This window comes from Caenorhabditis briggsae (genome assembly GCF_000004555.2).
Source record: "Caenorhabditis briggsae complete genome, chrIII, whole genome shotgun sequence".
In the NCBI taxonomy this organism is placed as follows: domain Eukaryota; kingdom Metazoa; phylum Nematoda; class Chromadorea; order Rhabditida; family Rhabditidae; genus Caenorhabditis; species Caenorhabditis briggsae.
Genome location: NC_013490.2, coordinates 11,540,093 through 11,564,480, shown reverse-complemented (window position 1 = coordinate 11,564,480; position 24,388 = coordinate 11,540,093). Strand labels below are relative to the sequence as shown.

The window sequence follows — 24,388 nt, the reverse complement described above, 5'->3', positions numbered from 1 at the left end:
CCAGGCATATGAAAAAACCTGACAAAAATCAGAGAAAACACTGAAAATCAATAAAAATTCAAATTTCGCGCGCTTTTACCGGCAGTTGGCCTAGAAAACTCACACCTGGCCGCTAGGCCACCGGTTCCCACTTTGACTTTTCGATGCCGTTTTTCTCAATGAAGGAATTTTTTTGAATTTTTTCTTTATTTTTATGGGAATCTACATGGATTTCTCACAAAATAAAGCAATAAAATTTTTCACCGCACACCACCTTTAAATTCGAATCTTAAACACTTGGATTACTAAAATGTGGGCGGAGCTCAACTCCTCTGCAAATGCGGCGCACAGTTTTCCTCTTGAATTTTTTAAAGCGATTTCTCGAGGTTTTATGACTTAATTTGAAAAAAAAACCTCGTAAAATTCGAAAAATTCGGAAATTCGAAAAGACAAGAAATCCAAATTTATCAGAAATTCGAGGAAATTCAGAAATTACAGAAGTTCGGATTATTCCGAAATTCAGAAATGCGACACAAATTATGAATCCAGACGGTCGATGATATACTAAAAAAAAAAAGAAAAATTCAGTATTTAAAAATTTTGAAAACCAAAAAATCGGAAACTCAAAATTCCAAATTTCCAAAAATCAACCACCCAAAAATTTCCGAATATTCGGTAATTTTCGATAAGTTCAGAAAACCTCGAATTCCGGGAAATTCTGTAAAAAATCTGAAACAAAAAAAATGAGCTGTGGAAAAGAACAGTTGGTGGCTGTGGGCCGAAGGTCCCAAAACGAAAACTACAGTAACCTTAGAAATAGATTTGTCGAATTTGTTCAATTATCGATTTTCAGTTATTTACTCTTCAAAAAGTTGGAAAAAAAGCCAAAAAACAGGACAAAAAAAATAGTTATAGGTTACTGGTAGTTTTTTCATATTTTTTCAATTGAATAATATATAGAAAATTAGAAAAATGTGAAAAACTACCGTAACCACAGTTTTCTTTCAGATGGGCCAAACACTCAGGAAAAGACGAAATGAGCGGATTTTGAAAAAAGTTGAAGAGGAGGAAAGTTTGTTCAGGATGTGAGTACTTTAAAAAAAAAGGTTTGAAATCCTGAAAATTTTCAGCATAGCCATCTCAAATTTGACGAAAAATACGCATCAAATTGTGAAAAAGAGGAAACTCTGCGTTTATGATTTTGAGATAACCTTCGAACCGGGAGGAAAACACACATTATGCATGACATATATAGGTGAAAGGTTCACATTTAACTTGAGACCAGCGGAACGATTTGAGGATCGATGGAGGTTTCGGTGAGTGTTTGGGTTTATAGTTTTTTATGATCAGTATTTTTGGGTGAAATAAATTAATTAATGTATAAACATTTGAGAGCTACAAAATGATACTATTTGGAAAACTGTTCTAGGGCATCAACAAAAAAGAATCGTAAATCGCTTCGAAATTGTGGTTTTTAAAAAGTTTTTTTACTCGGCTGAGTATCAAGCCAATAAAAAAAATTCAGTTTTACCTAAAATAGTCATAGAAATCGAACCGGGCCTATTTCGAAAATTTCAATAAAGCATCCCTGTATTCCCAGAAACAGGCCCTACCGCCAAATATTTCTCTAAAATCGATATTTTTAACAGTCTAAAATGGATATGGTAGAAAAACTCAAGAGCTACAAAATGATATTACTTGAAAAACGGTAACTTGTCTATGAACAAAGTTACAGGGACCATACTTGTAATCCGGGCCTTTGCCGAGCCTTCGCGGGCCCTGCTATAACTTCTTTCAGAGTCAATGTTTTCGAACCAACTCAATTAGGTATGACAGAGCTCCACGAGTACTACAAAACGGTATTATTTGGAATACTGTATCTTTTCTATGAACAGAGTTACAGGGAAAAAGGAGCAAAAAAAACAGGCCCGCGCCAGGCCTGCCGGGCCCTGCGAGAAAAGCCACTTTATGATCTGTAACTTTGTTCATAGATAAGATACAGTATTCCAAATAATACCGTTTTGTAGTACTCGTGGAGCTCTATCATATCTGATTCAGTTGGTTCGAAAATATAGCTTCTGAAAGAAATTATGGCAGGGCCCGCGAAGGCTCGGCAAAGGCCCGGATTACAAGTATGACAGGGACTGTAACAAAGTGACCGCGTAGCTCCGCTGATTTTCGGCCTATAGCTTTGCTCATAGACAAACTACCGTTTTCCAAGTAGTATAATTTTGTAGCTCTTGAGTTTTTTTATCATATCCATTTCAGTCTGTTAAAAAATATCGATTTTAGGGGGATTTATGGCGGTAGGGCCCGTTTCTGGGAATACAGGGATGCTTTATTGAAATCTTTGAAAGAGGTCCTGTTCGATTCCTACGACAAGTTGCAAGTTAAAATTTATAGTACTTTCTCTCCTTAATTTGCGTAAGTTTAATACTCAGCAATGTCAAAAAAAATTGAAAAAAACCACAATTTTGACGCGACTTATGATCATTTTCGATTGATGGCCTAGAATTCCAAGTGTTCTGAAAACTAGGTCATGGGACACATGATTTTGAAGAGCATCATTTTAGAAGTCTATGTCATATTTCAGACTTAAAAAATATTGATCAAGAAGTGAGTTATGGTCATTTTAGTTTGGTGGCCTAGAAATCCAAAACTAGGCAACATTGTCCCAAAATTAAAATAGTCGTAACTCACTTCAAAATCGATATTTTTCAGATCTGAAAACTGGCATCGAATTCTCAAAAGATGCTTTTTTAAGCTAGCTAAGCTCATCTCAAATTATTAAAAAATGTGGCCTAGTTTTGGATTTCTAGGCTACCAAACTAAAATGGACGTAACTCACTTCAAAACCGATATTTTTTAGATCTAAAATTTGTTTTGGACGCGACAAGACGAGAGCTTTCAAACCAAATATATAACATGGTCTCGACTTCATGAAATTTGAATTTCTAGGCCACAAAACTAAATTAACTGTCATTAGCTTTAAAATCGTTATGTTTCAAACTTGAAACCTGATTTGAAAGTGAGAAGACAATAGTTATCAAACCCAATAGCCTAGTTTTCACAAAACTTGGATTTCTAGGCCGTTAAACTAAATTTGACGTCTCTTTTCAGCATCCACAAAGACGATCGTCAAATATGTGACTATTACTACAACAGTTTCTGCAACAACCATATCGATTTGATCATCCGCCACCTCATGAATCTTTTCGACATTGCTCATATCGAAACCGTCAAATTTCACGACCCAGAAGGAGATATTCAAAATCTCTGCAACATTTCTGAAATCGTCAATTCCACAGGAATGGTCATCTCGAAACTAACGGTAACAAAAGAGGAATTGGATTTGATAAAACTCAAATTTCATCGGCTGAACTTTATGAACTTCGTTACAACTGCCCCAGCGGGCTATGAAGGATTTCCATTGGCATACAAAACTGCTGTAATTCAAAATGACACCATGCTTAGCTGGGCGCATTTATCATATTCCCAATCCACCTATATAAAAGTCCACGGGTCAAATGTCACATCATCTGGGCTGAATCAATTTTTAAAATCCTGGATTCGAGATAGGGCACCGAAGAATTTGGAATTTATGGTTTTTGAAGACTTCATTGGAACCAAGGAAGAAATATTCAAAGGAATCAAGACATCTACTGAAAATCTGAAACTCACTGGGTCATTCCGCAAGGATCAAGTATTTGGATCAGAGTTTTGGAAACGTGCGGGAAGTGTGTACATTGAGAGAGATGACTATTTGTACGCCACGATTTCGTTTCAATTCGGGAGGACGGTGATTTTTGCAGTTTGGACGTATGAGAAGCTTTTTGGAGAGGACTAAACTTTGAAAAGGTACAACTTTGTACCTTCCGGATTTGTTATTTATCGAATTTTGCATATTTTGTTTGCTCTACTGTGATATTAATTCAATTTTTTTGTATATGTACATCTCTATGATTTGAATCCCGATTTCCTGATTTTCGCTTTTCAGTTTTGAAAAATTGTTTTTTTTTGGAAAAATTCTGAAATAAATTGGGTTATAATCTGGTCTTCAAGTTTTCTAATATAGAGGAAACAACTCTTCTGAGCACTTTTTTCAGAAATGTTCAATATCTCTCCGAAATCTGAAACTACAGTAAACTGAAAATATACATTCTAGAAAATAATTTTTAAAGGGTACTGTAGTTTTCGTTTTGGGACCTTACTGATGAAGATATCCTATTTCGACTTTACAGCGAAAAATAGTATTCTTTGGAGGCCTACGAAAGTGGTCCAGAATTATTTGTTTAGTCTGGAAATTTTTGACTTTAGTAAGCAAAAATACAGCTTCATTTTTGTAATTGACAACTTTTTTGCCAAATTAAATTCTGATGAGATATGCCGTTTGTAACTGAAAATGTGCTGAAAATACAAAAATTAGCTCTGAAAAGAAATGTCTCGCTTTGTTGGATTATTACAAAAACGTTGCCAATATATTCTGGAATTTTTAGACAAATTGAAAAATTCTGAACTGCTATTGTAGGACACCAAAGATGACTATGTACCACTGAAAAATGAATAATGTCTAGTACTGTAGATTCTACCGTAATCACTGAGCAGACCTGAAGTTTAACCAAGTCGGTCTGGAAGGTTCCTAACGGTTTTTGGCAAAAAATTTGCTTCTGTTAGTGAGAAAAAGTTTCTTTTTTTGAATTCCACCTTTTTGGAATTAGAATTCTATCCGGGCTTCAATTACACGACTTGGGATGCCTTACTCATTTTTTGTTTTTCGAAATTTTCTCTCTCTCTCTCTCTCTCTCTCTCCAAAGTGTACTACCAACTTCATCAGTGTTGCCATGGACAACCAATACCCTATAATTATAAACGCGATATACTCATTTTTCACAACTTTTCTTTTTTCCACTTTTCTTTTCGTATACCCTCTTGACCTCAAAAACAAATGGGATCGTCTCCTAGTCTCTGTAGAGATCCTCAATCCGGAGAACTTACCGAACATGATAATTTGTTCAAATTGTGAGTTTTGAGTTATGCGGATAATTATGGGGCTAAGAACAATTTTGCAGAATCGCAGCTGCAGCTGGTTCGAAAAAAGGAAAAGAATATGTGAAGAATCTAGAGATTAGAGACGTTACAGATTTGAGAATCATTTTTGGTGAAAATGGAAGGACTCTTATCACTTTGAACTCTGAGAATAAGACATTCGAGATGCATTTAGAGCAGACTGAACAGGAGCAAGATGTTGGGAAACTTAAGTGAGTGATGAGCATTTTGAGAGGTTTTTGAACTTGGTGATAGTTTGAGCTCATGTTAAAGCTCATTTCGAAGCTCTCGTTTAGCTGGATTCAAAACAAATGCCTATTTTCAAAATAAATGAAGTTTTGGTCTATTTTGTCCACAGTCTTATTTCAAAAACGCTAGTCATGTCTGTACTAATTTTGAATTGCTTTTTTCATCTCCTTGGCTTGTTAGGTTAACTTTTCAGGTCACTGTCTATTGACCCTTTTGAAACCCCTATCTTATTGCCGTAAACAAGGCACATTTCAGTTTTATAGGCGTCATTTGAGAAGGTCGAATTCTCGAAACAATGTGTGCTAATTGTAAGAGTAAGGATATGTATTTTTATAGACCAGTAACTAAAAAAGCAGAAACTAATAGAACTTTCTAGAAGTTCCTAGTGAGCCTTGAACCGTCTCATCCTTACAAATTCTTCACTTTCAAATACTTTAAATGCTATGATTGGACGCAACCCAATACTTGCACTATGACCTCAATCATCTAGGTTCTTATAAGAGATATTGAAATTTTTTCAACTAACAATATCTTGAAGACTTTATGAAAAACATTTCATGAGTTGACCACTTTTCTCTACCTCTTATAGGAACCGAGATAATTGAGCTCAAAGTGCAAGTATAAGGATGGCGTGCTATGAGGGGTAACTTTTTGGAGATCACTGTAGAGCGCATTTTCAGTGCTTTCGAAAAAAGTGCACCGGCTTTTTGATTATGGAATTTTTGGGATAGGTAGGATTCACCGGTCCAACGTCTCTTGAAATTTGAAAGTGACTGATATTATTTCCGACAGAACAGTTAGCTTGTTCTACGGCAATCTACCCACGACAACCGTTCCAAGGCCCGGGCCGCTGCCCTATTTCTGACCTTTGCTAAAGCCCTAAGCCTAAAACATCTAAATACCAAATACAAAAACTTCTATGTTTCAGAGTCAACAATGTCAACCCGCTGCTCTGCAAGTTCAATATCAAGTCAGCACCAGACGTCATACAAACCACAATCACCATTTTGATGAACATCTTCCACCTTCAAAATATTCGTACTATGGAATTCAAGGATCCCGATCGCCTGATTCACGAAATTGCCGACATCCACCAACTCGCAAAAACCGCTCATCTCCGGATCACCAAGCCAACCGTGACCTCTCAAGAGTTGAAATTTCTCAAAAGCATTCGCACTTTTTTCCTAGCCTTCAACACAATGCCTCCAGACGAATATCATCTCTGGCCGCTTAAATTTAAAAACGTCGAAATTCTAAATGGCTACTTGTACACCATCGACGATTTGTACAAAAACGACGAGTGTTATACTACAAAACTGAATCTCCGCAAATGTGAATGGTCCACCACCTCCATCAACGAATTCCTCAAGATTTGGTTAGGATCAAAGCAATTGTTGAAATTCGAGTACATCCGTTTTGGTTCGGTTGAAGACTTGGGAGACTTGTTCGATGGATTGACCGTATTACCACGGTTCAATGCGCTACACAGCCGGTACTATAAAATGGACTACCCACATTCCATCTGGTTTGACTGCAAGACAGGATGGGACATAAAAAGAAGTGATGATACATTGGCTACGGTTTTGTTCGATAGAGACTCTCGTTGTTGTTGGTTTTTGGTTTGGAGAGAGCGGTTTTTCCCGGATCTTCCAGAAGAGTTATCTAATGATTTAGTGGAGGTGGAAGAGCAACTGGGAGGTTTGGATCTGCTGACTTCTTCACCAAGACCTTATTATTGATGTATCTTACTTTTTAAAAATGTGTCTGAACTTCATTTATCACTACAAATGCACATTATTGTCCCTAAAAAACCCCTAAAACTTTTCTGTCGCAACTATTTCTTGTATTGTTTGAAAATTCATTTATTCCTCCTACATACTCTAAAACCATACTCTAAAACCTATATCCCCCCTAAATCCTTGACCCAATTTATCTCGGTTTCTGTAAAAGATATCGAAAATGTGTCAACTGATAAAATGTTTATCATAATGTCAGCAATATTTTATTAGGTGATAACTTTTTGATATCTCTCACAGGAACCGAGATAAGTTGGACCGAAGCAAGGATGCATTATTTGCAGTTTTTACGGTTTATATCAATTTTGCTTAATTTGTCTCACTATCAGCTACACTGGTCGCTGTACATACATGGTCGCCTAAGAATGCATGCTCTTGCCCCAAAAAAGCCCAAAAACGTTCCTTTGTTCCTCCTGTACATACTGTGAAACCTATAGCTTCCTCGCTTTCCCTTAAACGTCCAACTTGTTTCATATTTTCATTATTATTTCATTATGTAATCACCGTAAAACCTACCCCCTTTAACCTTGAGCACCCGGGCATAAAATTTGACCCAATTTATCTCGGTTTCTTCAAGAGATATCAAATAGTTGTCAACTGATAAAATGTTTATCATAATATCAGTAACATTTTATCAGTTGACCACTTTTAGAAATAATTTACATGAACTGAAATAAATCGAGTGTAAGTAGACGATTAATGAACCATTCTGCTGCTAGCAGTCGCTAGATTTCTGGTATACCAGATACTGTGATTTCTGAATTTCCAAATTTCCGAACTTCCGGATTTATCGAATTCCTTAATTTAACTTCTTTCTAACTTCCTAGAAGGCCTGAACTCAACCCAAATGCTTTCTATCTGTCTCAATTATTTCTCGTGTTGTTAAAAACCGCATTTGTTCCTCCTGTACATAGCGTCAAAAGTGTACCCCCTCAGGTATCATCTTTGAGCCAATTTATCTCGGTTCTTGTGAGAGATATCAAAATGTGCACGCTCTCCCACAGAACATTTCCGAACTGCAAATTAATTTTTGATCTACAGTAAAAAAGTCAATTGCAGGTCTAAAACCATAATTTCAGAATTTTTTAACTGATTTTGTGGAGTTCCAAGATGATTCAAATGATTCTTAAAAAATTAATTAGTGGTTATAGATTCATGTATGGTCGCTTTCGGGAAGAAAAAATGTCAAAAATGATCATTTTAAAAAGTTTTTTACAGAAAAATCTATCTCCTCTTTCAGTTTTTGACATTTCCAGGAGTTCTATAGCTCAAAAAAAAAACCACAAGTTTTTTCTTTACATTTTCTATGGATGAATTTTTAATTTGTCTGATAAAACTTTTTTTATAATTCAAAAATCTCATGAAATTTCACAAAATATCATTTTTGAGTTGTTTTTTGATTATAAAAAAAGTTTTATGAGACGAATTAAAAATTCGTCTATAGAAAATATAGAGAAAATAATTGCGGTTTCTTTGAGCTATAGAACTCCTAGAAATGTCAAAAACTGAAAGAGGAGATAGATTTTTTCTGTAAAAAACTTTTAAAAATGATCATTTTTGACATTTTTTCTTCCGGAAAACGACCATACATGAATCTATAACCACTCATTAATTTTTAAAGAATTATTTGAATCATCTTGGAACTCCACAAAATCAGATAAAAAATTCTGAAATTATGGTTTTAGACTTGCAATTGTAATCGCGCCAAACTTTTTTTCTGTAGATCAAAAATTTATTTGCAGTTCGGAATTGTTCTGTGGGAGAGCGTGATGTGGTCAACTAACAAAATGTTTGTCATATTAAGATTAACAGTTTATCAGTTGATTTATTTTTGATATCTTTTACAGAAATCGAGATAAATTGGCTTTTTCTCAAACATTACTTATGATGTTTGAAAACGTCTTTATTCATATTGTCGTGTACTCAGCAAATTTTCGGCACGCCAGGGCACAGAGGGGCACAGGATCCGCATCCAAACGGCACCGTGCCGCGTTGAAAGTGCCCTTGGAACACCGCACCCGTGCCCCTAGCAAGCATGTGGCGTGCCGCTACCGTGCCGCTGCCGTGCCCTTTCTTGAACCACCGGCGCATATCGTCTCTATCCATAGTTTCGAAAATGTTGCGAAAATAGCTTGTCATTCATTTTCATAAATTTTTGTACTTTTCACCGTTTTATGGCATTTGGTTTTGTTTTTCTAGGCTTTCAGGTGGAAAATCATGAAATATATTTCTGTTTAGTTTTCAGACATTGGCTGTACCAGATGTCCCGTTGGAAGAGACACCGAAGGAAAATAGGTGAGTTGAGAGATGTTCAAGTAATAATGATGTCGGAAATCTTTTCAGTTATAAAGACGAGAAGGGAAGTCGTCAAACCGTGGGGGATACTGAAGAAGAAGAAGATATTTTACGACCAGCAACGATGAATATTCCAAATTAAATATGTAAGTGGGCGAGATGTGAAAAACTGAACTATTTTGAAATGACAGTGTTCAAAAAAAATGTTCGAAAGGTTAATGTTAATCCCTATGTTTTACAGTTCCGCTGATCTTCAGTGAAAACGTGCCAGACAACTTCTGATGGATCTCCGGGAAGACGTCCAAAGAAATGTGAGTTTTCATACAATTAGTTATGTAAATAATCTTTAAAGTTCTTTCAGAAACACCCTGCCAAGCCCAACGCCAATAAAGCTGGAGAAGAGGAGTAGGAAAGTTACTTTCATCGAAATTCGACATCTTCGACACAATCTTTTCTACAAATTTAAATGATCGTTTTTCTTTCTTTTTTTATTACTCTTTTTTTAGTATTTGTATTTGAATAAACTGTCCAATTTAAGGAAAATCTCGTGATTAATTGATCTGATTTTGAAGAAAGAATTAAAAAAAAACGAGACACACATGAGCACGGCAACGGCACGGCAGCGGCACGCAAAATGCATGCGTGCCCCCCGGGCACGATTACCGCGTTGCAGCGGCACCGGTGCCCCAATTAGCGGCACATGTGCCAAAAATTTGCTGAGTACACAGGGGTGGGCGAGGACGGGAGAAAAACTTTCACGTTTTGCAAATTTTCCGCTCTTGTTGCGCAATACGAAATTAAAGGCGCACGCAATTTCGCCGACGGGTCTCGACACGTAAAAAAAATAAATTTTGAATTTTTAAAGCGATTTTTAATAAAATTGTTCAAAATTCCAAATTTATTTTCCACGCCGTTTTTTACGTGTCCAGACACATCGGCAAAATTGCGTGCGCATTTAATCTCGTATTGCGCGTGGTTTGCAATTCGTTTCCGACGAAAGCCGATTGCTCGCCCAGCCCTGCGTGTACATATGTTTTTTGGCTTGTAATTTTTTCTATTAGAAAAATTAGCAACCTCGAAATTTCCTGTAAATGTTCTCAATCCTCCAGTTTACTGTAAATAAATTCTGTTTGAAAACCACCTTGTTAGAAATCACTCCCCAGTGGATCTCGATCTCGCTTCTACTTTCTTTTGGCAGTATTTCACGTTAAGCGGTATCAGGAAAATTCCCAAAGATGTGTGTTTTTTGATATTCTAACTGTAGATTTCAAAACCATTAATTCAGAAAAAAGTAGACGAAAATAAGTATGACACAGATAAGGAGAGAAAATAGCCGAGGGGAGAAGTAGGTTAGAAGATTTCCAAAAAAAAACCGAGGAGGGAAAAAAGTTCACACAGTGGAAAAAAACCGAGTTTTTGAGTTCAAGATACTTTGGAACATTCGGAATTTCCTGATTTATGGAGAGATAGGGAGATATTTTTCAAAAAACCGAGGAGAAAAATGAAGATAGTGGAAAAATCGAGTTTTGGGCTGAACGTTCAGATTTTCAGAAAATTCCTGATGTTATTTGTTCAACGCTACAGTTGAATCCACAATTGAGGGCTTCAGGTTTTTGTTCCGATCCTGATTGTTATTGATTTTCCGTCCAAAGAAGTTATGTGGAAGATCCCAATACCACTGATAACTCTTCACCGGATCCTTTGGATGGACCATGAAAACGCAAGAGTTCCTCTCCGCTCCAAACCAGATGGTTCCGATTTCCCGGTATAGCTCCCCTCGTGGATAAATGACGTCTAGACCATCCTTACAATCAAATTTGATGAGTCCGATGGATGACTGCAATGGGAAATAACGAGGTCGAGTTCTAGGATCCCAACAACGACGATCGATTCCATCAATGATGTCGTTCTTGTCTCCAGCGAAGTCATTGAAGACCACCGATTGCAGTTGACGTGGATACTGGAAAATATGACTTGGCTACTGTAGTTCATGGAAAATAACTTACCCCCTGATCCATCCAAATGCTAATGAATCTGTTTATATCCTTAGCCGTAATACTCTTACTCCAAATCTCCAACTGAATACATCTGGACCATGACAAATCCATGCATTCCAACTTCATCTTACTGAAGATTGTCACCTTCCGATGGTCCAGAATCCACGACTCAAATCCTTCAGGAACATCAGTATCGATCAGAATCTCCTGGAGGTTTTCGAAGTTGTCTCGAACAAAGTTCATTTCATCGGCGGTTACTTTTGGCTTATTGATGAAAAGTTTGGGGACATAGAAGAGGCAGCTAGTGAGTGGGGTGCATAGCTCCCGGATATCACGCGAGGGATCTTGGAAGCGAACCGCGGTGATGTGGGAAATGTTGAAAAGGAATCGGAGATGGTTTGTGACAATGGAGATGATGGCATCGGGATGAGGGGAGCCAACAACGTAGGTGCAATAGTAGCGGTTCTTGAGGTTACGACTGAAAAGAAAATATGGTGATAGGAACCGTGTATTCTTTCCCTGATCAACCATGGTTTTTGATCTCTCGAAAATCGACGACCGCTGCCTGACCGCAGCCCCAATCGACCGAATTTGTGCGCGTCCACATGCCAGAGACTATTTCCGTACGCAGCAGTTTAAAGAGCCGGAGTTCGGAAGTTTAGAAAATCCGCAAAATTTTGAACCCCCACAGAGTACCCGAGTACCAACACCCTCCAAACTCACAAGATCTTTTTCCAAGAATTCTCCAACGGGACCTCCTTCCCAGGCACCAGCTTGAACGTGAATCGTTTAGCTCTGAAGGTCACCACCACCAATGTCTCTCCGTTTTCATTGAAGTCGACTTCCAAAGACGTAGCCCTCAGTTGGCTTTTGCTCACTTCGATCTCCGCTTCGCTCGACGTTTCTGCGCATTGGCAGCTGGAATTTAAGAATTATTCGTGTTTCATGAATTGCGGAAAACAATCAAACGAAGCCAGAGAGCTTAATGATAAAGGTCGGTATAGCTGGTTTATGGTAAGTTGGTAGGATACACCTGCCTAGGAACCAGATGGGGAGCTGGTCTCTAGGTTCTGTTGACTCTCTATGGACCGCTTTAGATTGCCTAGGATCCAGATTGCTCAGCTGGTATAAACACGGCTGATAGTTCAGACCATAACACCCTGGTGATGATGTAATGATGTATAAAGCCTAAGTCTACCAAGCTATCGTGAGCTGATGTTCCCCGGTGACCTAACTCGGCACCTCTTATTATAACGCTACAAGATTCAACTAGCTGTAGCGAGTAGCTGAGAAAGGAACTTGATAACTTACATCCAAATCAAATCGTCATCCTTTTGAATTCTTTTCCGATAGGCCTTGTTAAGGACGGAGCCCATCGCGACGAGTTGAAACTAAAAGTGAAAGTGGGAGAGAAAGCGGCGGGAGGGAAATGTATTCTCCATGCCAACCTCCTGACACACACTCATTAGCGTCATAAATCCTCGTGAGCTTCTAAACGTAGTTTGACTCACTTCTGTTTTTCGTATAGTCGGGAAAGTAAAGAAATCAGGCTAATTATGACCCTGGAGAGATTCTTATAACGCAAATCAGGCTGAGGTTGGTCAGGCTGGCAGAGGAGAGGCGAGCCTGGTGCGCAATAATGGTACCCAGTCTTGTGACGCAATTGACCTTTTGAACTAAATTATCTCCATTTCTATATGAGATATCAAAAAAGGGTAGACTGATAAAATATTCATCATAATGGCAGCAGCATTTTGTCAGTTGACCATTTTTTGATATATCTTACAGTAATCGAGATACATTTTGTCAAAGTTGATAAGGCCTTCCTTTGAGGCAAGGCTGTCAAAAACAGGGCCGCGGCCGGCCGTGATTGAGGCCGTCGGTGTGTTACCATGGATCAATCAGTCCGTTCTTTCGAAATACGCTCAGCCAGCCAAAAACTATCAGGGCCGCTAGGCCGCCGAATCCTACCTATTTCAGAAGTACCTGAACTAAAAATGCCTCGGCCCAAATTCGAAAGCCTTGCTTTGAGGTATTTCTTCAAAACTATAGTTCAAAGTTCAAAAGTTATCACATTTTACAAGAGAGAAATGAATGAATGATATTGCATTATGAGACAGGAAAAAGCATATAAAAATTACAAGATTATTTTTCACCGAAAGCTTTGATCTGAAGCGATCCGATGGCGTCCATGACGACGTCGATGTCAACCTTGTTCTTATTCTCCAGCTCCATCTTCTTCTTGGCGGCTCTGAGATAAATCGAATTTTGAAAATCTGGATGTCTAGGAATATAGGAATCTAGGAATCTAGAAATCTAGGAATCTAGGAATCTAGGAAGTCAGGAACCCAGGGATCCAGGAATCCAAAAGTCCATAAATTCAAAAATACAGAAATCTCGGAATACAGGAATCTGTGAATCCAGGAATCCAGGAATTCAGGAATCCAGAAATTTAGGAATCCAGGAATCTAGGAATCCAAACACTCCGAAGTATTTTTTTTTAATTTTTGGACTCGAGAATATGGGAAATTTGAAATATTGGACTTTCGGATTTTCGGAATATCGAAATATCGAAATAATCTTGAAAAAACTCACTTGGCCATTCCGATGAGCATAAAAATATTCTGGGTGAGCTCCTCAGCTTCCGGCTCTCTTGCTCTCAAATCCGCAAAGATTTTATTGATTTCTTTGACGTAGGCCTGGGAGTTCTGAAAAATAAAATTAGAATATTAAAACTTCGGAAAAAGTACCGGAAGTTCTGGAATTTCGACGAAACTGTAGGAATCGGCGCTGCTGCTGCTATTTTCGGCCATTTTATAAAATTGGTGGTTCTGAAAATATTTTTAAGGTTCTTGAAAACATCTAGAAAACGATAGCGGCAGAAACACAAAAAACCAAAAAAAAATTTATAAAAGTGAGGGAAAAAGAGACAACAAAAACAGCATACAAATTTGATCTACCTCAAACTTTATTGACTTTCTTCGAATTTTTTAAGGTAAGTCTGAAGATTCAGAAATCTTGAATAATTTGAAATCCAAAAGGTATATTCAGAAGATTAAAATTATACAATTCTGATAATCAGAAACACATTTTTAGGTTCACATTTTGGAGTCTGTTGCTATGGATTTCTGACATAAATCAAGTCTTGGATACGAAATGAATATTAATTTCTCCTTTTTATTTATCTGTTTGACAAATTGAAATTAAAAATATATATTGAAAGTAAATGTCACATTTCCTGTATTCAGATATATTTTAAAAAGAAGAGTATAATGGATTCCAAAATGAGTATAATAGATTCCGATAGAGAGAAAAAACAAACTAGATAATTTTTTCAGGTGAAAAATTTCAACTATTGTCGAATTAAAAACAACTGGGACCTGAGAATTTGAAATCAGTCGCATTTTTTGATCTACGAAGAAGCGCGGCAATATCGTAATATTTCAGACTTTTGCCTCGTTCGAGCTACTTTCGCAATTAAATTCGGGTTTTCAATGAAAAACGGATTCTAGAGATGCTAGCGATCATTTCCATACCAAGAATCTAACTATTGTTCAGAAAATCCCACTAAATTCACGAAAATTGAATTCGTTTAATACTGTAGTCATACTTGTAATCCGTGCCTTTGCCGGGCCTTCGCGGGCCCTGCCATAGTTCCTTTCAGAATCGAAACTTTTGGACCAACTAAATTGGATATGATAGAGCTCGACGAGTGCTACAAAATGATATTATGCGGAATACTGTATCTTGTCTGCGAACAAAATTACAGGCCATAAAGTGTCTTTTTCCGGACGTGCCGAGCCGGGCCTGCTTTTTTCGCTCTTTTTCGCCTGTTACTTTGTTCGCAAACAAGATACCAGTTTTTCAAATGTTATCATTTTGTAGTACTCGCCGAACTCTATTATATTTGATTTAGTTGGTCTGAAAATAATGATTCTGAAAGAAACAATGACAAGGCCCGCGAAGGCCCGGCAAAGGCCCGGATTACATGTATGACTGTAGTGATTTTTGGGCGAGGCCCCGTAAATTGACACGAAAGCCGCCCGCTAAATTTTCCAGGTCCCAGATTTTTTTTAATTCGCCGTAAACATTCCAATAGAAGACCACCCTATACTTGCGCTTTGAGCAAAATTATCTGAATTTCTATGAGAGATATTAAAATTTGAACAATTGACGAAATGCTGCGGATATTATGATAAACATCTTATACTTGCTGTTATCTCTTATAGAAATTGAGATGATTGAGCTCGAAGTTCAAGAATAGGATGGCCTTCTATAAAAGCGCTTACAGTACTTTTTTGCTATGTGGACCATACCAAAGAAACAGAAACGGATAATAGAAAGAGAAAACAAATACAGATCGACCCGACGACGATATGGGAATTCAGGACGATTCTTTCCTTTTTATTATCGTTTTCCATATTGTGCATCAATAAAAACAAATGAGGAGAGCAAAGAGGAAAAATGAATCGATACCGATGGGACAGAAGAGCCTGGCTAACAACGTTGGCATTTCAAATATCGGACTTCTGATTTCCGAATTTTCGAATTTTTAATTGCATAGTCCGATTTCCAAACTCCGGTCTCTAACTCTAGATTTCCGACGTCCGTATTTCCATTTCCGAATTCCAAAATTTTATATTTCCAAGTTCCGAGGTTTCATTTTTCGGATTCAAAATTCCGGAGTCCGAATTTCAAGTTCCGACGTTGGAGTTCTGATTCCCTTATTTTTACATTTCTGGTGTTCCATTGAAGTTCGGATTATTTGAATTTAAGAATTGAAGAGTTGCAGGGAATCTGAAATTCTAATTTTCTAATTTCCAAATTCCAACAATCAAGTTTCTTTTGACTCCCGAATTCTGATTTCCGAATTTCAAAATTCTAGTCTCGGCATCCGAATCCTGATTTCCGAACTCCAAATTCCGAATTTCAAAATTTTGATCTTCCATATTCCGAATTCCGACTTCTACTTCCGAATTCTCAATTTCTGAATTCCGATTTCCAATTTTCAATTATTCCTTCCTAGTTCTCAAAGCCCAACTTCAAATCTCAACCTCTCCAACTATACTAATTTTCTCAAAAAATTCGTTTCCAATTTCCATCTTCATCCAACCTCAACTACTCGAGACAAAAAAGCATAATCTATCAAAAAAGACGCCACTCTTCACTCCACCCTACCACATGCATCTTTCATATACCCACATAAGGAAACGCAGGAGGAAAAATTGCACATAGGGCAAAAAAAGAGCGGGGTGAAATAGTGTGGATAAAGTGAGAGAGTGGTTAGAGACAACACAGGGAGGAGGAAATGAAGAAAAAGGAGAAGGGAGGTTCATTCAGGGGAGAAGAAAAACGTGGAGAAGCTGTCTTCAGGAAACGAGATTCGCAAATTTTCGATTTTTGGGGTTTCTCGCTGTTTTTGGTTTTTTTAATAGTGTAGCTGGGCTTGGGTTGAGAAACCCGCTGGGGTGAGTCCAGTCCTAGTACTCAGGAGGCTCAGCCCACCTTGAGCGCCTTGAACGTTCTTTAGGGAACTTCATCTCTTTCTCTCTCTCTCTCTCTCTCTCTCTCTCTCTCTCTCTCTTCTCTTCTCTTTCCTTCTTGACATTTCTGAAGAAGTGTCAATCAGTGACTGCTTATCAAAAATAGAAAGTTAAGTACTGCCGTAATCCTAACGTAAGGCGACTACTGTACCCCTACCGTACTATCGTAACCCTACCGCGCTATCGTAATACTACCGTAATCCTCAGTTATTTCCGCGATTTTTTTTGTAGCCAAAAAAAATTATTGTACCAGACGTGGGAGATTCGCCGTTGTTACAAAACCTACCAATTGTTTTTAATTTAAAAATCGGAAATTTTGAAAAAAAAAGAGAAAAATTTGGATATAAAAAATGAACGCAACAAGGCAACTGTAACTAATTTCCAATATTTGAGTTTGAATTATCAGGAATCGATTGATTTTACTGCGAATTTTCCAATTGTCAGCTACAGTACCCCGAACAAAAATATCTCATATTTTCGCTTTTTTCGGTGGGTAAATAGTCAATTCTGGAGTCTTCAAAAACTAATTCGGAATTTTTGATTTGCCAGAAATCTTCAGATTGTATTAAACAAGAAATTAGAGCTTAATTTTTGTAATTGACAATTTTATCGTAAAAATCCAAGAAATTGAAATAAGTAGTTTCGAACTGATTTGGGCATTTTTGGCACTTTTCTGTTAAAAACGGCATATCTCATTAGAATGAATTTTTACAGAAAAGTTGTCAATTACAAAATTGAAGCTCTATTTTTGTTAAGTACACTCTGAAATTTTCATACAAATCGAAAAACTCTGGAACATTTTATTAGGACTCCAAAGTTGACTATTTTCCACCGACTACGGTAATCCCTAGCAAGTCTATGCTTTGTTGATTTTGAGCGCACCTGAAGTTAAGCTAGGACAATGTGGAAGATACCCCCAGGGGTGTTGGCATTTAAAAAAAATACGCTTCTGACTTCAGGCACTATTAATTCCTGCACTTTTCATTTTCCCAAAAAAGTGCATTAAAGTTTCCGGTCATCTACCCATGTGTGATGGGCGGTGCCACACGTCTTGATAAGGTTGGTGGTATCGCCCATCATTTCCATCCGGTTGCCCAGACAACGTGCAGGTTATAAGATTTAGTTCGCAGTTTAACGCTTGCCTGCTTCCCATCTGCCCCAATCACGGGTCTCATAAAATGTGGTATAGAACGATGAGTGATATTTGACGTCATCTGATTTTCTCCTATATTCTTCAAACATATGTTTTCTTGGAAAGATAGTGAGGAATGAATCATGGCTCAAATTTGTTCCTTGAGCTTTGATCTTCGAAATTTTCTGAAAATCCGCAAAACCTCTTTCAAGAATAATAGGCTTGCGGGAATCAGCGAAACACAAAATGAAATTTCACCAACTTTTTTTTTGTTAAAATTCTTCCAAAACTTCAAAAACTTTCTTCTTGTCATAAGCTTCAAAACGAGCTGAAACACTACTAAAATTGGGTTGAGAATGTTCAAAAATTTCAGGAAAAAAAATTCGGACCATAAAATACTTCAAAATTGTCCAATCGATTTGTGAACACACTATTTAGGCCCCCAAACACAAATCAAATCCGTTCATGTTTCAGTTTCAGTTTTTAGGTTTTCAGCCTAAGCACGCGACGCACAACCGCGACGCTTCAGAATTTTACAAATTCAACAAATCTATTCGTGTTTTTATCTTTGCACTTTACGACTTATACTTGCTTAACCATATACTTGCCCTTTGAGCTCATTTATCTCAGTTCCTGTAAGAGATTTCAAAAAATTGTCAAGTGATAAAATGTTGGAGATTCCATGGCACAATTTTTGTTAGTTGGCAATTTTTTGATATCTCTTATGGGGACCGAAATAATTGAGGTCAATGTGCTCAAGGAGCTTAAAGATACAAAATTTTTCAGCTTTGTATTTTTTGGGTAAAATGGAGCCGGATGACACCGATCAAGCTAATGACGGCTCAAACAGGGATCCTTCCACAAGTGTTCAAATAGGAAATGTTCAAATAAGGTGAGCTATATTTTTCAAGCACAGTACTGTAGTTTAAAATTCTGTGGTACTGTAAAGAAAGTACTGTAAAGTGTGGTACCGTAAAGAAATAAAAGAATGTCCACAGAACCGTCAAATTTCAATCTATATATCTCACTTCCTGTGAAAAATATCAAAAAGTGATCAACTGATAAAATGTTTATCAGAATATCATCAATATTTTGCCAGTTGATAATTTTTTGATATCTTTGACAGGAACGGAAATAAATTGGCAAGTTGAAAAAGTTCTAGAGAAAACGGCTCTTACGAGCTCGCAAAAAATTATAGAATTGTTTTTTTCTATTTCAGCACTCCAACTCTGCCATTCTCAATTGAAAACCTTCTGAAAAATGAGCAATCCCAATACATCAACATCGCAAACGATTTCCCATCATCCCCCCTAGAAGAACAACTTGCACAAAGTGGATTATCTGTACGAGACTTGAATTATCTATTCCAAGCCTATCGGACCGGCCAGCAATATACAAGTCATGCAGCTAGGATGATTGAGGCTCGAGTCGGACAGTTTGTAACTACCCAATTTTTGAAATTGGGTATAATTAGAATGGGTCAAGATGCTTCGGAGGATGAGGAGTCAGATGAAGAAGCAATGGCTGACAGTGAGGCCGAGGTTGAAGAGGATATTCACGATTCACCCCAAGGATTGCCGGATATTGTGGACCCATATGAAAATGATAATGACGAGAATAGAGACCCCAACCAGGTGGATGATTACGAGTCGGAGTACGAGCCAGATTGGGACAGCGATGAGGAGGAGGAGAGGGAGGAGGGGGAGATTGAGATAGTACCTCCAAGAAACCCAGAGATCACACTTCCGGTATACATTCTGAACCTCTTAGGAGGATCTATGGAACAAGCCACTGCTGTACATGATCAGCGAACAAATCAAGCTGGCACATCCCACTCTCTTGAATTGATGGCTGCAATTGCTAATGACTGTCCAGACAACGACGAAACGTTAAGAAGAATGCGAGAATCATTTGAGAGACCACCAGAATTCGCGTTGAGGAATCCGACACTACCCATACCTGTTTATGAGCCGATTCTAACTAATGGTCAAGTAGCAGGACACCGAGGTCCAGAAAGAAATGAGCTCATGTTGGGACCTCCTCAATACCTTATTTCTGCAGACGCTTCCTTTACGTTTGTGCCAGTGGTAAGGTTTTAAGGATAACATTTCGGAGGCGTGGCAAACAGATGGCTGAAAAAAACACGAAAGCCCAGATGGGCGTAAACCGACAACAAATGACAATCATAATTTCGCAAATTTGGTCAAATATATCTCGGTTCCTGTAAAAGATAATCAGAAACTTTAAAAGCAATCAATCGATCCAGAATTTCGGGTCGGGAAGAAAACTCTCTTGGAGGATAGTCAGAAAATCACTCGTTCTTAAGATATATAAGAAGGAGCGATTTTCAAAATTTTCAATTTTCATCCCAAATCACTTCGATTTCCAAAATTTCTGTGAAGTTTCAGTAAAATCACGTGAATTTCCAAAATCCCAGAACTCGAACCGTTCGAGTTCTGTGAAAAATCCCAGAAATTGCAACGTTCAATTTCTGTGAATCACGTAAAATTTCCAAATTCCCAGAAATTTTGGAAATCGAAGTGATTTGGGATGAAAATTGAAAATTTTGAAAATCGCTCCTTCTTATATGTCAAAAACAGGTCAAAAAAAGTCAACGTAGAGGGTGCAGATTAGGGAGAATAATAGGGAGAATAACTCACGTTTTTATTCATTTCTTTGCGTGCACCCTCAAGGATTCTGCCTCTTGTCGAGCTCCCTAATCTGCATTTTCGGACTATCCTTCAAGAGAGTTTCCTCCCGACCTAAAATTCTGGATCGATTGATAGAAAAATCTCAAAATTTTTGGAATTAGCGGACGCCCCTTTAAATATCTCAAACAGGAAACGAGATAACTAGGTTCAAAGGAACGATCTTTTTAACGAGTTTCACAGATTTAAAAAGTAAAAATTCAAGTATATTTAAACGTGATGTAAAAAAAAAATTAAAAAAGAAACCCCGGGGCAAAAAAATGCTGCGAAAAAATTTAAAATTTTAGAAAAAAAACGACTACGTGAATTGGTTTAGAAACCATTGACCTCTGGGAAAGTAATATAAAGGTAGAGTGAAATGAAAGGAAGAATCAGTTCTCACCTTCTCTGGGCTCCAGAGAAGGTGACCCGGGGATCCTGGGTCCTTGGTCCTGGATCCGGGTGACCCTGACCTGGATCCGGGTGACCCTGACCTGGATCCGGGTGAACTTGACCGGCTGACCTGGATCCTGATGACCTTGACCGGGTGACCTGGATCCGGGTGGCATGGATATGGGTGGCATGGAATGGGTGATCTGGATAAAAATGACCTGGATCGGAGTGGCCTAGACTGCGTGACCTTGATCGGGGGGAACATAGACCGGGAGACATAGATAAGGGAGACTCAGTTCTCGCGTTCTGGATCCTGGGAGACAAGGACACCGTGGGATCGATCGTCGTGACTTTGGGATGGTGACCTGCATCCGGTTGATCTGGATCCGCGTGACCTGGATCCGGTGACCTGGATCCGGGTGACCTGGATCCGGGTGACCTTGACCGGGTGACCTGGATCCGGGTGACCTTGACCGGGTGACCTGGATCCGGGTGACTTGGAAAGCCCGAATAATATGTTTATAAGTTGATCGGATCATTTCGAAACGTTTTATGAAAATTTCAAAAATTTCAGGCAAACATATTTTGAACCACGGAACGTTTCAACATGGTCCAATCGAAATCATAAATACACTATTCGGATTTTTTAAATCTTGCGCTTGGATATGAGTTCAAACATGACTTGAATCCGTTATCTTTGATGTTCGGCCTAAAAACGCGACGCACGACCGCGACGCGCCCGAAATTTCAAAATTCATCTGATCTAGTCGTGTTTAGGCTTTTTTTGACGCTCATAATTTGCTAAATTCAAATTTTTGACGAAAAAACCAATTTATGCTCAATTTTTCATCTTCATACAAGTATTCCAAACTTTTCGTACTTCATGATTCTACTTGCACTTTGACTTTAATTATCTCGGTTCCTATGAGAGATATTAAAAATTTGTTAAAGGTGGGGGGACATGAAAAAAATGATATTCTCGAAATTCCGTTCAAAGATGCCCCTCGAGGATTGAACTTGTGAGGGCGATGATTGAGGGTGCGGCGCCGCTATCGGCTGAGCCACGGGGGCTAAGAGAAAGCGCACGCCCGATTGCATACATAAAGGCGAGGACGACAGCTGTACGCAGAGTGGCGTTAAGCGTTGTACACCGTGACGGTATAATGCATACTCTAGCTACAAAAAAACTACGAAAAATCTCTTGTCCCCCACCTTTAACTACAAAAATCTTGATGATAAATATCATGACAAATATTTCATCAGTTGACCACTTTTTTCTATATTTTGAAGAAACCGAGATGACGAAGTACATTCAAAATTTTCTATTTCCAGAGATCCGACATTGTCTTCCTTATCGCTTTGTCTATCATTGAAAGTTTGAAAAAAAGCCGGGAATCGTCAGCAAAAGAAATCAAAGCACTTTTGACACTATTTGAATGGTACTCGTTGTAAGTGAAGTTTTTAATTAATTGTCTAATTAACCAATTAAGCCAATGGCAAAGAGCCCGTCATGCTGAGAAAATGATCGATCGGGGTACGATCGATAGACTTATTGATGGAGATATCTGTTGTTCTAGATATTTTTGGAGAGAGTCCATGAAGGAAATGTATCAAAGTAAGAAAAAACATTTTTGAGATTTTTTGAACAAAAATTCCAGGACAACCATGGGCCAGTGCTCACCAACGTACACAATTCTTGTTAGCTGCGTTATGTTTTGATAAACCTGTCGAGTGTAAGGTAAGGAAAAGGGGACTAGCTAGATTTTATAAAATTTCGGGGGGGGGGGGGGGGTTCCAAAATTCTCAATTAATACCTTCATTTTTGAGGTTGCTCAGCAAAATACAAAAAAACTGTTTTCCTTTGATTTTAGTAATTTTCAGAAGTCTGGAGCTCAGCTGTCAAGTGTCGGATCAGTTGGAAGAGGTGTAAAACAGACCTAGATTGAAAACTTTATATTCACAAAATCAATATAAAATTTCTAAGTTTTTCAGTTAGCCAAAAAGGGGTGTATTTCAGAAATCGGGAAATAGCTGAAAATCTAGAACCTTTCAAAAAATTCTGTGAATGCAAAGTTCTCAATTTATGTCTGTTTTACACTCTCCGAATTTTTCAAAATTTTCCGAAACTTGGCAGCCGAACTCCAGACTTTTGAAATTGGTCAAAATGACCTTAAATCAACTAAAAAATATGTGTTTGTATATCTGATTGACCGGTACTGGGTATATAAACTTCCTTTGTGTCAAAACAGTCATTTTAGACCAACAATACAATTTTTAAAGTTTCAGACATCTCAAGAAGCCTGGAACATCTACTGTAGGAAACACGAGGAAGCTACAAAGCTAAAATGCTCAGAGCCAGAAGGCCCAAAATTATTCTTTACTGTTACGCAGGTGTTTCATAACTTGTTGTGAGTTGTTTTTTTCTTACTGGCTACACGGTCAAGCACAACTACAGTAAGATGCAGAAGTGTGTTATCTAAGTTGTAGCGTTGCCTGATATTTGTAAAGTGGGGCGCGGTTGTCCTATCGTCAATTTTTTTTTTCTGTTTTAAGCAAGGCGTCGACCGCGGCTTTAAGGTCCCACGGTTCAAAATGCTCCAAATTATTTTTCCAGGCAATACCTAAAACTGCTGGTCCAGGAAAAAAACGCGCGTGGCGAAATGGTGAATTATGAACTTCTTCGGGATCAAACTATAGCCGATTTGGACAAGATCGATGATATCCGTAATCGATTTGGAATTCCAATATGGGTTCGAAACGAGGTCTTTCCCACAAGCTCGGCTCTACATGCAGCAGCTGAAACAATGGAACATTCTGGAAATTTCTGAAAATACCTCTTTGGTTATCAAATCTCCCGCGTTTTTCAGCACTAAAAACACTTTCTATAGAAATACCGCTTCGATAGAACGATGCCCTATTTTGAGCTCATTTATCTCGGTTCCTAAAAGAGATATCAAAAATTTGTCAACTGATAAAATGTTTGTCATATTATCATGGACATTTTATCAATTGACAAATTTTTGATATCACATTTGAATTTTGAAATATGCGCCTTTAAAACTTGAAACACGCGCGTTTTGTGGCTCCTTGGCAACTTCGAGCTATAGCGCAAACTTTAATGACGAATATCTCGGCTGCTATAGTAGATATCAAAAAGTTGTCAATTGATAAAATATAGCTGATACTATGATGAACATTTTATCAGTTGACAACTATTTGATAATTCTTGAAGAAACCGAGATGATTGAGCTCAAAGTGAAAGTTTAAGGAA

The 24,388-nt window shown here is 38.0% G+C and overlaps 5 protein-coding genes across 5 annotated transcripts; 3 read left to right on the top strand and 2 right to left on the bottom strand.

Annotated features, from left to right (window-relative positions):
- Positions 1-987: 987 nt before the first annotated feature.
- On the top strand, positions 988-3,826 carry CBG20176 (the record flags this gene model as incomplete). Its single annotated transcript, XM_045244451.1, has 3 exons — positions 988-1,064; positions 1,110-1,295; positions 3,145-3,826. The coding sequence occupies 3 exons, from the start codon at positions 988-990 to the stop codon at positions 3,824-3,826; spliced, it is 945 nt and encodes a 314-aa protein (XP_045096973.1).
- Positions 3,827-4,924: 1,098 nt separating this feature from the next.
- On the top strand, positions 4,925-7,013 carry CBG20177 (the record flags this gene model as incomplete). Its single annotated transcript, XM_002642504.1, has 3 exons — positions 4,925-4,998; positions 5,049-5,237; positions 6,203-7,013. The coding sequence occupies 3 exons, from the start codon at positions 4,925-4,927 to the stop codon at positions 7,011-7,013; spliced, it is 1,074 nt and encodes a 357-aa protein (XP_002642550.1).
- A 3,916-nt stretch (positions 7,014-10,929) lies between these two features.
- Positions 10,930-12,738, bottom strand: CBG20179 (the record flags this gene model as incomplete). Its single annotated transcript, XM_002642505.1, has 4 exons — positions 10,930-11,325; positions 11,372-11,840; positions 12,086-12,280; positions 12,674-12,738. 4 exons carry the CDS (start codon positions 12,736-12,738, stop codon positions 10,930-10,932), a joined length of 1,125 nt encoding a protein of 374 aa, XP_002642551.1.
- Positions 12,739-13,507: 769 nt separating this feature from the next.
- On the bottom strand, positions 13,508-14,175 carry CBG26026 (the record flags this gene model as incomplete). The annotated part of the gene is made up of 3 exons (XM_045244450.1): positions 13,508-13,613; positions 13,958-14,070; positions 14,113-14,175. 3 exons carry the CDS (start codon positions 14,173-14,175, stop codon positions 13,508-13,510), a joined length of 282 nt encoding a protein of 93 aa, XP_045100308.1.
- A 4,668-nt stretch (positions 14,176-18,843) lies between these two features.
- On the top strand, positions 18,844-23,945 carry CBG26025 (the record flags this gene model as incomplete). Its single annotated transcript, XM_045244449.1, has 7 exons — positions 18,844-18,929; positions 19,257-20,124; positions 22,450-22,565; positions 22,608-22,732; positions 22,776-22,855; positions 23,404-23,525; positions 23,732-23,945. The coding sequence occupies 7 exons, from the start codon at positions 18,844-18,846 to the stop codon at positions 23,943-23,945; spliced, it is 1,611 nt and encodes a 536-aa protein (XP_045100307.1).
- Between the last annotated feature and the right edge of the window lie 443 nt (positions 23,946-24,388).